This window comes from Sarcophilus harrisii, chromosome 2 (assembly GCF_902635505.1).
Source record: "Sarcophilus harrisii chromosome 2, mSarHar1.11, whole genome shotgun sequence".
Classification (NCBI taxonomy): domain Eukaryota; kingdom Metazoa; phylum Chordata; class Mammalia; order Dasyuromorphia; family Dasyuridae; genus Sarcophilus; species Sarcophilus harrisii.
Genome location: NC_045427.1, coordinates 474,329,784 through 474,343,516, shown reverse-complemented (window position 1 = coordinate 474,343,516; position 13,733 = coordinate 474,329,784). Strand labels below are relative to the sequence as shown.

The following is a 13,733-nucleotide window of genomic DNA, read 5'->3' as shown; positions in this document are numbered from 1 at the left end:
CCAAATATAAATTATGTTTAGGGACAATATGTCAAAAGTCTCACTCTATTGCCTTGTCATGATGTGGACATAATGATGGGTAAGGGCTTCAATGGCTGTGCTAGTGGATTTCAAGTTCTTGTATATTTTACTAAATTGGGAAAGGCCCAACAAGAGACATTAAATGATATATGAGAACTATGTGGCTGCAATCTGCATTGAGAGGGAAAATTCACCTTAATGAAAATGCCTTTGATACCGAGTCTAAACTTTTTTTTCCCTTAAAAGTTCTATTTTTAAATTAGAGCATTTATTTTCTTAAGAAAGGTCCTTGCTTTGTTTTGAAAAAACCAAAAACCAAAAAAAAAAAAAAAAAAAACCCACTAGTGGTTGACAACATTAATGCAAAGATTCATCCTACAGACTAGGCTAATTAATATCCTTTATATAGATCAACTGTTAATGCTTAGAAATTATAGGAAAACTGGAGAATAGAAAACCTGTTAGAATCACACATTTATAGCAGAACCAGAAATGATTTTCTCAGAATCATTTCTGGAGGAAAATAGGATCTTACAGAATCTCTGTCTTCTATAACTCGTTGAGGTCTGGATGTTGAAGATGGACTTGTGCCTTTTAGTCTCTTGAATTGGGTGAACAAGATGTTCATGGTGGCAAGAAGCACTTCTGACAGGTTATGTCTGACCTGTGTAAGCAAAACAAAGAAATAAATCGAGGAAGGAAAAGAGGATATAGCATTAATAGTAGGAATGTCCTCAACTAAGCAGTGTGCTCAAAGTGCATTGTCAGCAGACATATATTGGCAATCAGAATTAAGATTAAGACTAAGACATCAAACTAAACTTCCACACTTAACAGGCACCTGCCATTTTTGTGCCTTTATCTTCAATTAAGAAAATATTGGTGTCTTTTTTCTGGAAAGAAAACAAAACAATTATCACTAAGCACTGATAGCTGTTACTCTCTTAGGAGTATTTGCATTTTCTCAGTCTTCTCATGTATTTGAGTCTTTCCTTCTCAGTATACCTTCCTTCAATTGCATGTATCTTGTATGTACCTCTTTATTTGCATCTTGTCTACCCCCTTAGAGTATTTTTGAAAGCAAAGACTGTTTTTGCCTTTCTTTGTAACCTCCAAAGTTGGCATGTAATAAATGCTTAATATAAAGATACCTGATTCACTGAATGATTAACTGTGTGACCTCAAACAAATCATTTAACTTCTGATCTAAATAATATAAAATCTATAAAATTAGGGAGTTAGACTAGATGATCTCTAAGGGCCTTTTATTTTAAAATTCTCTACATTCCAAGCATTAATGAGGAATTTTGGGGGGGAATATGGTTGGGGATATTCATAACAAGTTAGTCTTCTTATCATAGGCCAGCCTTGGCCCCTTCTATAAAAAAAGAACAGATCTTTTATGGATATATTTTTTTAAAAAGAAAAAAACAAAGTTAAGATGGGGAAAACCCACAATCCAAATGAAACTGTTTCTTATATGTACTTAATTTTACATTAAATATTCTTTTGAAGGAACAATTAAAGCATTTAAAACAGCACATAGCAATGACCGACTATAGCAGACTTAGCTCTTCTTGGCAATATAAGGATCCAAGACAATTCCAAAAGACTCTATAGGAGAAATGACAATAAACTGCATATTCTTTTTCTGTCCTTCCTACCTGACTGGAATATCTTCAGGTGGTTAGAAATATGGTGACATCTGATAATAGCTTGCCTTAAGGCTTGCAAAGTGCTTTACATGTATTATCCCATTTGATCCTCTCAACAATTCTGGGAAGCAGGTGATAATATTATTCCTGTTCTACATGTAAAGAAACTGAAGCTGAGAAACATTAAATTACCTGCTCTGGGTTACACAGCTGCTGACACAGGGTTATAGAGTCTGAGGCAGGAGTTTAATTCATGTCTTTCTGACCTCAAGCCCCATACTCCCCTCACTGTGCCATCTAATTGCCTCCAACACCAGAGTACTTAAATCAAACCCAATTAGATCAACACAGATCTCATTTACTTTAAGAGAACATGTATGATATGTTGCAACGTTAGTTGCAACAAAACAAACCAAACTTTATAATGAGAGAAATGTCAGAGGAGAAAGAGAGAAGTGCATACTTCATCACTGAAGTTTCTGAAGGCAGCTACTCTTTCTTCCACACTTTCTTGATTCAGGGGCACAAGTTTCAGGCGATCAATTATCTAAAAAAAAAAAAAAAAACCAGAACATGGATGAAACATTTTAGCTATTTAATTTTTTCCATATTAAAATCATGGAAATAATTCTAAAATGTGCCTTAAAGGTTATTCCTTTTCTTTTTTTTACATATTAAAAATTTTAATTTTATCTTACTGAAACAAAATGAAAATGTAATTTGGAGATTTAAAAATATCTCTCAAGTATGACACTGGAAAAAATGAAATTCCATATATTTCTCAAACAGGTGACTTGGTAGCATTTTATTTATTTTTAAATGGTGAACTGTTTTGGGTTTTCAAAGGCATTTGCTACTCTCTACTTTAAATAAAGCTCATCAAACTTACATCAAAGGCCCTGTCAATGTGACCACAATGATACTCGTCAAAAAATGTAATCAAGTCTAACAGAAGATAGAATGTGGAGTCAACGAATTTGTTTGCACTTATTCCCTGAGCTCTGTACCTGAAAGACAAAAAAAAAAAAAGTTTATAATTTTAGTAGTAAATTAGCAACAACAACAAAAAAAAACCCACTAACATGATTTAAATAGCAAACAAACCACCTAGATATGTGGTATAAGTTTGCTGATACATTTGGTTTGAACCCAATACATTTTAATATGCATAAAGTATGGCTCTTCAAACAACTATCATAGTTCTGGTGACAAATTCTTAAGGAACAAAACATGCTTAATTTATTAAATGGTCCAAAAAGTCACTGGAGACTCTTTGGTAGACTGTCATTTCTTTCTTTCTTTCTTTTTTTAAACATACATGGCTAAGGAGCAAATTTACTACCTAGCAAAGTTTCACAAATACATTTTTCATTAGATCTTAAATAAAAACAAAAATGAAACATTCCCTCTTAATCCAGCCAGTCAACAAGCACTTATTAAGTATCTAATTTATGGAGCACTTGGACAGGTGCTATGAGAAATACACAATTTGGAACAATTAGCCCCTGTTCCTCTGAAGTTTACAGTTAGTTTGAAAGTTAAGCTACAGTATGAAAAGATTAAAAAGAGAAACAGAATAGTAAAGTGATATTTTCCTCATGTATTAAAAAAACATGGTGTATTTATTTGTGAAACACTGGCCACCATACATCATGGCAAATATTGGAAAATAGAGGAACTAAAAAGACTAAGATGATACATGGGTGATCATTATATATCACATATAATGAAAGAGTAAACATATTTTAAGTCTTCTTTGCCTTTTGAGATTGAAGACTAACGGATTATGTCTGAAGTCTATAAAGAAGATGTATAAGGTGGATACCCAATTCTGGAACATCAGGTGGATATTCCATATTTCCAAAATGAGATAGAAACTTCTGAGAGTTAAATTTAGGGCATATAAAAATATTTCTACTTTGTCCAGCAGGGAATACACTAATGGAACTCTATTCCAAGTTGGCATGGTATGGATTGAAAATAAAACCAACTTTTAAATAAGATTCAGATATATTCACAGATGAGAAAATACAGAATTTTAGAGGAGGCAGAGACCTTAAGAGTTAATTTAGTTCAATCCCTCTATGTTTACACCAGGGGATTAGGGGAAACCAGAGAAGTTCTATGAGATCAACCCTATAAAATAATTTTTAAGTTCCTAAAATGGCATAATGCCTGCAAATAAAATCCAGACAAGAACAATTAAATATCAAAATACTTTTAAAGTATAGCATAATACTTTTGCCTCTTAGGGAAACTCATGATAATCTGTGGACATTTAGGGAAACTAGACTTTCCCAATACATGAACAAATTATTATATACTGCCAAAGGTATGAGTTCACTGGAGAACCAATAGCTATAATCAGTGCCTAATCTGTCTAATCAATCTTAGGACAATTTTTGGTGGGTTAAGAATATAGTTTGGCACCACTAAGTGTGGATCGCCTTCAAACAGATAGGTTTTATTTTGGGACCATAGTCATGTCCCAGAGCAAATGTGGAAACAAGCAGAATAAGCTGCAGATTTCTCAGGGCCAATTCAGTTGAGTCTACTTTGAAGGGCAAAAAAGTGGACTGCACACACACACACACACACACACACACACACACACAATCACACACAGAGGCAGAAGTCATAAGGAAAGATAGGGAAAGCACAAAGTAAGATATTAGACTTGGTCATGTCCCAGCTAACTGGAAGAGCAACATAACAAACAACTGCAAGAGCCAAAAGTAAAAAGAGCATCAAGAATGAATCATTCAGTATCAAAGCAACTGGTTCCACTTCATACTTCAATCTAGTTTTTCTAAATCAATTCAACTCAATTTAATCTTAACACTCTCCCTTTATCCCCATTTTCCAAATCATTACTTTCTAAGACAGAGAGACAGGAAGGCAGGCAGACAGACACACATATATACAACTCTTCATGTTTTGCTGGCACTGAGGACAAAACTCTTTTTTTATGCCCACACATGGATTCTGGTTCCAGTCCCAGGTTGCAGTCTGAAGCTGAGGAAGAACATAAGCACACTAGAGCTTGTGGTTACAAGAGACTGGGGATGGTCATAGTTACAGGGCAGAAAAGAGTCACTCACAGACCAGAACACAGGTAAAAGAATAAACACACCTTTCCTCATATCACAATTCCTTGGAAAAACTAAAAACTTCCACGCTCCCAGATTTAGCTCTCAAAACAGCTACACAAAGAACCTGAAGCTTGGGACAGTGGTTCCTCCACTCTGGGGAGTAAAGTCCAACTTTAATATAAAGTTAAAAATCAAGAAATAAGCCAGGAAAATCAGCTAGCAACAACAAAAAAGATCCTGACCATAGAAAATTACTATGGTGACAAAGAAGATCAAAACAAACTTAGAAGACAACAAAGTCAAAACTCCTATATCCAAAGCTTCAAAGAAAAATATGAATTGGTCTCAGAATCAAAAAGAACTCATGAAAGAGGTCAAAAAGGATTTCAAAATTCAAATAAGAGACAGGAAAAATTGGGAAAAGAAATGAGAGTGATATAAGAAAATAATGAAAAGTTAACAGGTTGGTAAAGGAGACACCAAAAATACTGAAGAAAATAAATAATACTTCAAAGAACAAAATAGAACAAATGTTAAAAAAAAGGTACAGAAATCCAATGAAGAGAAAAACGCCTTAAAAAGCAGAATTGACCAAACAGAAAAAGATATAAAAATATTCAATGAAGAGAAGAGTTCCTTAAAATGTGGAATTGGTCAAATAGAAATGGAGGTACAAAAGCTTCCTGAAAAAAATAATTTTTTAAAAATTAGAATTGGGTAAGTGAAAGTTAAAGACTATGAGACATCAAGAAACAATAAAGCAAAAATAAAAAAAAAAATAAAAGTCATGATCAAAAAAAGGGCCTATATCATCTTTCAAGATTTTATCAAGGAAAACTGTCCTAATGTCCTAGAACCAAAAATGAAAACTCCCAGTTATATTATAGCTCAATGCTAGATTTCTCAGATCAAGAAGATGATATTGCAAGTGCAAGGGCCAGAAAGAAACAATTCAAATATCATCGAATCATAGAATTTGTATTCAGTAGCTTTTTACATTAAAAGATCAGAGAGGTTGGAATATGGGCAATGGAGCGATGATTACAACCAAGAATTACCTACCCAGTCAAACTGAAAATAATCCTTCAGGGCAACAAATGGTCATTCAATGAAACAGATGATTTTCACATATTCCTGATGAAAAAAATCAGAGCTGAAAAGAAATTCTGACTTTCAAATACAAGACTGAAGAGAAACATAAAGAGAACAGGAAAGAGAAATTATAGAGGATTCAGTAAGAGTACTGTTTATATTTCACCATGGGAAAATGATACTTGTAAATTCCTAAGACCTTTTCATTATTAGGACAGTCAGAAAGAGAGTACATTGACAAGACAGCATAGGTTTGAGTCGAAAATGATGGAATGATTATTTAAAAAATCAAATTAATGGTGAAAAAGAGGAATGTCCTGGGAGAAGGAAAAGAGAAAGAAGGGGCTTAAGTATTTCATATAAAGAGGTACAAAAGAGCTTTTAAAGTGGAGAAGAAGATGAAAGTATAAAGGGAGTAGTATATGAATTTTTACTCTCATCAGAATTGGCTTGGAGGGAATAACAGTGGAGAAGAAAATGAACGTTTACAGGGAGTAGTGTATGAATTTTTATTCTCATCAGTACTGGCTCAGAGGGAATAATATACACACTCAGGTAGTTATAGAAATGTATCTTACCATAGGAAAGCGGAAGGGGAATGAAATAAGAAGAGGGGTTGGGTTAATAAACAGAAAGGTGAATTAGGAGAGGTGGTAGTCAGAAGCAAAATATTTTGAGGATGGAGAGGGTGAAAGGAAAGAGAATAGGATAAATAAGGGCAAAATAGGATGGAAGGAAATACATAGTAAACAACTGTGAAAACATTTTACAACAAATTTCTGTGATTAAGACTTCATTTCTCAAATATACAGAGATCTGGGTTAAATTTATAGAAATAAGAGCATTCCCTAGCTGATAAATGGGCAAAGGATATGAAAAGGCAGCTTTCAGAAAAAGTAATCAAAGCTATATCTAGTCATATGAATAAATGCTCTAGATCACTACTTATTATAGAAATCAATTTAAAATAATGCTGAGGTATCATCTCGTACCACCTCCCACCTATCAGATTGGCTAATATGACAGAAAAGGAAAATGATGTTGGAAGGAATGTGGGAAAATTGAGATACGAATAATTTGGAACTATGCCTAAAGGGCTATAAAACCATGTCCTTTGATCTAGCAATACTACTACTATATCTGTATCCCAAAAAGATAAACAAAGAGGACCTCTTTGTACAAAAATATTTATAGCAGCTCTTTTATTAACAAAGAATTGGAAATTGAGGAGATGGCCATAAATTGGGGAATGGTTGAACAAGTTGTTGTATACAATTGTGATAAAATGCTGTTATGCTATAAGAAATGAGGAGAAGGATGCTCTCAGAATAATCTTGAAAGATTTACATGAACATCTGCAAAATGAAATGAGCAGAATTTGGAGAACACTGTATAAAAGTAAGAGCAATATTTGTACAATGATCAAATGTGAATGACTTACCTATTCTCAGCAATACAATGATCCAAGATAATTTAAATTGAAAATGCTATCTATTTCCAGAAAAAGAATTGAGAGTGGGAATGCAGACTGAAACATGCTTCTTTAAATCTTCTTAATTTTTCTTGTTTCTCTTTTCTTTCACAACATGACTGATATAAATTATGTTTTGCACAACTGTGCAAATAGAACCTTTTCAATGGGGAACAGGGAAAGAAAGGAGAGAGAATTTGAAATTCAAATTAAAAAAAAAAAGAATGCTAAAATATTTTCATATTTAATTGGGAAAAAAACAAAATGTATAAAAAAAAGTACACAAAAAGACAAGGGTAAAGTAAAAGAAGTTATTCTGAGGGAACAGGGTCAAAACTTCATGAAATAAACCTTACAATACCCTATCTACTGGCAAATCATTGAGTTTGATTTTTGCAAGGAGAGATTAAATTGCAGAACAGCAAAGTATATAAATGGGGAAAGAAGAGGAAGAAATAGAGGACAATATGTGATGCATCCTCATCTAATCAAAAGATAGCCATGAAGGGAAAATAACTCTTGCAGTCTCTCAGGAAGAAGAGGGCCTACAGGAGAATAGTGGGGGCAATAGGATTGAAAGAAGGGGAAAGAAAAGAGGAAAATAATAGTTTACTGGTAAGAAGGGGTTCCAACAAGCACCTATTAAGCATTTACTATATACTAAGAACTGTGCTAAGTGCTAGGAATACAAGAAATCCAAAAAAAGTCCCTGATCTCAAGAAGTTCACAGTCTAATGGAAGTGAAAATATGTTAATCAGGGACATACAATACACACAGAGAGAGAGAGAGAGAGAGAGAGAGAGAGAGAAAGAGAGAGAGAGAGAGAGAGAGAGAGAGAGAGAGAGAGACAGAGACTCTAGATCTGTAATCTCAGAGGAAAAGGTATTAACAATGGAGAGACCCAAGGAAAAGCTTCCTGTAAGACATAAGATTTGAGCTAAAGAAACTTTTGGAAACTAAGAAGCAAAAAGGAGAAGGAAGAGTATCCCAAGGTTAGGGGATCTCTCTAGGAGTAACCAAAACAGAGCAAGGGAGCAGGTTGTGGTAATTAAGTAAACTAAGGAAAGGGGAACACCGGGAGAAGCACCAACATATGCTGAAGCCTCACAGTATGAGGATAGGAATTGAGGGGGAGAGAAAGAATTTAAGCCAGGCTTTGAACTCACTAAGGAAAAGAAAAAAAAAGAATGTCTAAGGGTGAAGGGATGAGTTGTTAATCTGTAATGACCAACATAATCTATACTAAGCAATATGATAGGCTAATATGAACCTCAAAGAAGAAAGGATTGCTGAGTGATACTGGTGAAAGGAATTTGGAAGAGATACTTGGAAAGAATGGAAGTCTGATTCCCTGCACTAAACCAGTAAGTTAAAGAGGATAAGATAAAAGTACAGTCACTATTAGAAAGAATGGCAAGGAAAGAAGTATTATCAAGAGTACAACAGCTCAATGAATGTTTAAGCAAGAGAGAAGGAGAATTAAGAAGAAAGAACGTTTGTTAATTATGGAGAAGGCATTCCAGAGGGCACAGTGGAAATGATGGGGAATTCTGAAGTGAGGTATTGAGTAGGACAGTACTGAGGTGGTTAGAATTATGAAGTGGGCAACTGGAAATGGGGAACAGAGTTTGTCAGCTGGGTTTTCAGAATCACAGAGAGGAGGAAAGATTATAGGGATGAGAGTATGCTAACTGCTGAAGAATGAGTGCAGGCAAAGTATCAGAGATGGATAAAGGTATGAAATAAGATTGTTTAAGGTCCTTCCTCTAGTACTATCTTCACAGCAGGAGGTAGTGCAGTATCCTGTAAGATTCCCAGAGGTCTGTCTCACAAAATGTAGGAACAAGAAGTAAGGGAGCTCTTTTAGGAAGCCATCACGCCAAGCCTGCACTGAAGAACACCATGGATAGGGTGGATGGTGAATGGCAAGGTTTTGTCCTAGAACAGGTCAATATTGAAGAAGATCCTGGAGTAGGATCAACAGAAATCAGAAGTAGGTGGCAGCATCTTGCCACCTGGGTTAGGGTGGTTGTATCATTTGCCACTGAAGGCAAGTGATGTTGAAGAGCAAAATTCTTTGGGAACAAAATTATCTGTCTTAAAAAGTGGCTCCCAAGAACATAATTTATATTTCTAGACCACAGTTTAAAATACAGGGGTGACAAAGGGATTATAAAGAAGGGAAAGGGACCTGTGTGTGCACGAATGTTTGTGGCAGCCCTTTTTGTAGTGGCTAGAAACTGGAAACTGAATGAATGTCCATCAGTTGGAGAATGGCTGAATAAATAGTGGTATATGAATATTATGGAATATTACTGTTCTGTAAGAAATGACCAACAGGATGATTTCAGAAAGGCCTGGAGAGACTTACACGAACTGATGCTGAGTGAAATGAGCAGAACCAGGAGATCATTATATACTTCAACAACAATATTATATGATGACCAGTTCTGATGGACCTGGCCATCCTCAGCAACGAGATCAACCGAATCATTTCCAATGGAGCACAGTAATGAACTGAACCAGCTACGCCCAGAGAAAGAACTCTGGGAGATGACTAAAAACCATTACATTGAATTCCCAATCCCTACATTTATGCCCACCTGCATTTTTGATTTCCTTCACAAGGAAATATTTCAAAGTCTGATTTTTTTTGTACAGCAAAATAACGTTTTGGTCATGTATACTTATTGTGTATCTAATTTATATTTTAATGTATTTAAACATCTACTGGTCATCCTGCCATCTAGGGGAGGGGGTGGGAGGGTAAGAGGTGAAAAATTGGAACAAGAAGTTTGGCAATTGTTAATGCTGTAAAGTTACCCATGCATATAACCTGTAAATAAAAGGCTATTAAATAAATTAAAAAAAAAAAAAAAAAGAGAGAGAGAGAGAATCAAAAGCAATAACATATGTAAAGAGTTTTGCAAAGCTTAAAATACTATATAAATGCTAACTAGTGTTATATGCTGATGGGAAAGGAAATAATAAAAGACATCACAGAAGTGTAGTAATTTGGAAAAAAAAATAAAATAAAATACAGGGGTGAGATGCTTAGTCAGGGATGGAGTGAATGTACCTTTCTAACTAAGAATAGTAATAATGAATTTGCCTAGTCTTTTAGAAATATAAAAAAGTCTTTAAATTTAAAAATGTACATAAAGGGGAAAATTGCTCTGTTTGTCTTCCAAGCTATATAGCAAAGAGTAGCTACAATGAAAAAAAAATTTTAGTTGGGATACTAAGAAAGGAGCCAGTAGTAAAATGCATATCTATATCTATATCCAAATATCTATATCCAAATACCCAAGATTTAGATATCAAGAAAGAGGAATTAGAAATCCTAATGCAAAAGCAAATTTGATTTCATGACTATTACAGAGAATTATTAGATGAGATTCAAGACTAGAATATGGCTATCCAAGGATATACTTAATTCAAAAGAAACAGAAGAGGTAGAAAAGATGAATACATAAGCTAATATTATCTTTCAAGAAGATATGCTTGTGGGACAAGTGAATGATAGTAGATAGAGGTCCAGCCCTGAAGTCAGAAGGATCCGAGTTCAAATTCAGACACTTAATACTTACTCTGTTACCCTGGACAAGTCACTTACTCCTAAGTGCCTCGCACCCTCCCCCCCCCCCCCCCCCCCCAAAAAAAAAGATATGCTCATTCATATAAGGAAATCCAGGAACTAGAAGGGTTAGAGGAATATTTAGGAGAAGCGTTCAGGTGAAAGTCAAAGGAACATAAGTGATTTTGTTTGGTACACTAGAGACCACTCAGACAAAATGTAGATCAGAAGTTCAGGAAACAACTAAGCCTAGTACAGAGTTATGGTATAGTAATAATGAAAGAATTCAATTCTCCAAACATCTGCTGGAGCTCACTCTCTGCCAAAAGCATAACAGTTAAAAAACTTGATATCTTAAGAATAATTTTCTTCCAAAGGAGGAGCAACTGAATCAATAAGGGAAAATTATATATACTGAATATGATTCTCACTACTGTGAGGAACTTGTTGCTAGGGTAGAAATGTTACAAACATTAGGCGGGTAGGGGAAAGTAATTATTCTTCTGGAATCTGTAATAAAAAGAGGAACACCAGGCATAATATGACATGTACCTTAGACCTAAGAAAGCGTATTGCAGAAGTTTCCATGAAAGGACTAAATTCTACAGAAAAAGGCAATCTATGTGCCTACCACGATAAGTTACAAATAGGTACCTACAGATTTCGACAAAAAGGGATGCTGACATTATGAGCAAATATAGAGGAGCATGGAAGAAATTACCTAGATCAGATCTAGGTATTATTATCTAAATCTAGAAGAGTTCATGACCAAACAAGAGATAGGTTCAGAGAAAGTAAAATGGACAATTCTGATAAAATTTAAATGGTTCTGTAAAAGCTAAACCAACATAGCTAAATTAGAATGGGAGTGGGAAATTGGGAGGAAAATCTTTGCAAAAGTTTCTCTCATAAAGGGACCATTTCCAAAATATACTGGAAATTCAGTCATTTTTATAAAAACAACTATTCTCCAACTGACAGAAAAAGGATGTGAATAGTCAGTTTTCAGAGGAGGAATTCCAAACTCAATTGCTATATGGAAAAATGCCCTACATCACTAATACTTAGAGAAATGCATGTTAAAATAATTCTGAGGTTCTATATCTCATAGCAATCAGATTGGTTAAACTAATGACAAATGCTCTAGGAGGTATGGGATAACAGATACTTTTATGTGCTGTTAATGGAGCTATGATCTAGTCCAACCATTTTGGAAAGTAATTTATAACCGTGCCTTTTGACCCAGTGATACAACTGAGTCTTTATCCCAAAAAGGGGGGGGGGGGGGGAGAGAAGGAAAAGAATCCTTATGTCCAAAAATATGTGCAGCAGTTCCAAATAATTGGAATCTTATAGAATATCCATCAATTGGGGAATAGCTAAACAAGTCATGATATATGAATGTGCTATAAGAAGTGATAAAGGGAATGGTTTCAGGAAAACCTGAAAAAACTTATATGAACTGATGCAAAGTTACATGGGCAGAATCAGGAAAATAATTTACATAGTAAAAACAATATTATCAACTTTGAAAGACTTAGGAATTCTGATAAATATAGTGACTAATTATAATTCCAAAGGACTAATTATGAAACATGCTATCTACCTACAGAACTCCAGAGTGCAGATAGAAATTTATTTTCTTTTGGACATAGCTAATGTAGGAATATGTTTTAAGCACAACTACATGTATTTGTAATGTATCTTTTTCTTGCATTCTCAAAAGGGAGGGGCAACAGAGAGGGAGAGAATTTGAAACTGAATACAAAATAATTAAAAAAAAAAGTTAGCCTAGGAAGGATAGGAAATTCTTAGAAATAACATTCTGAAGCCCCCCAAAAGAAAACATTCCAATGAGGAACAAAAACTGAAAATGAAAACATCTAATTACAATTTTTAAATCTTATGTACACAAGATGTAAGCAAGAGTAGGAAAGACAGAATGAATATAAGGTCATGGTACAATCCTTTAAAAACAGTGTTAGGATTACTAAACTCAGAGTGAGCACAAGCTAGAGAACGAAGTAAAGAACAATAAAAAGGATTTTCCCCTCCTCTTAAATCTATATTGAGGGTATCAATCTAGATATAGAGGATCACAGAAGAGATAGGCCTATTGTTTAAGGTGTATGTAGTGATGATAACTGACAACAGAGAGAAGACAGGACTCTCTAATCTTTATTTAGTGCCTGTTTTCTCTTCTAAAAAGAATGGCTTTGATGCCAGAAATAACAGAATAGAAATGGCTATTGAGTTGATCCTCAATATAAAGGAAGAAACAGTAAGAAGGTACTTAGTTGCTTTTGATAAATTTAAGTCACCTTACCAAATGAATTGGAGTCTAATGTACTGAAAAAAACAAAAACAAAAACAAAAAAACAGGCAGAAGTGTTTGTTGAACCACTGTCAGAAGTATCTGAAAGGTAGTTAAAAAACAAACAAAAACCCCAGCAGATATTCTAATGGACTACAAAACAGCATTCTGATTCTTTTAAAAAAGTTCACAAAATTACAGTTCTATAAGTTTGACTTCAATTCCTGGTAAAATTCTAACAAAGATTAAAGAGATAGTTAATTAACTTTTAGAAAAAAAAAGTACTCATCATAAAAAACCAGAATGGCTTCCTGAAGAACAGGTCATGCCAGGCTAATTTTACAACCTTATTTCCTTCTACAGCTAGTAGATCATAGGAATGCAGTTTACCCAGATTTAAGTGAAAATTTTGATAAATTATGTTGTAGTACCTTTTAATAAAAGACAAAAAGAAATGAATTAGAAGTTTAGAATAGCTGGACTCAAATGATTCACTATTAACTTGGCAAG

General features: G+C 34.4%; 1 protein-coding gene across 4 annotated transcripts in view; it reads right to left on the bottom strand.

The window, feature by feature from the left end:
* NUP93 (nucleoporin 93) overlaps positions 1 to 13,733 on the bottom strand; it is a 126,109-nt gene that overhangs the window by 2,575 nt on the left and 109,801 nt on the right. For all 4 annotated transcript variants that reach the window (XM_031954539.1, XM_003757270.3, XM_031954540.1 and 1 more), the window contains 3 exons: positions 2,566 to 2,683; positions 2,140 to 2,223; positions 557 to 685 (listed from right to left, as the gene is read on the bottom strand). In XM_031954539.1, the coding sequence (XP_031810399.1) occupies positions 557 to 685; positions 2,140 to 2,223; positions 2,566 to 2,683 (331 nt within the window). The remainder of the gene's footprint in view (positions 1 to 556; positions 686 to 2,139; positions 2,224 to 2,565; positions 2,684 to 13,733) is intronic.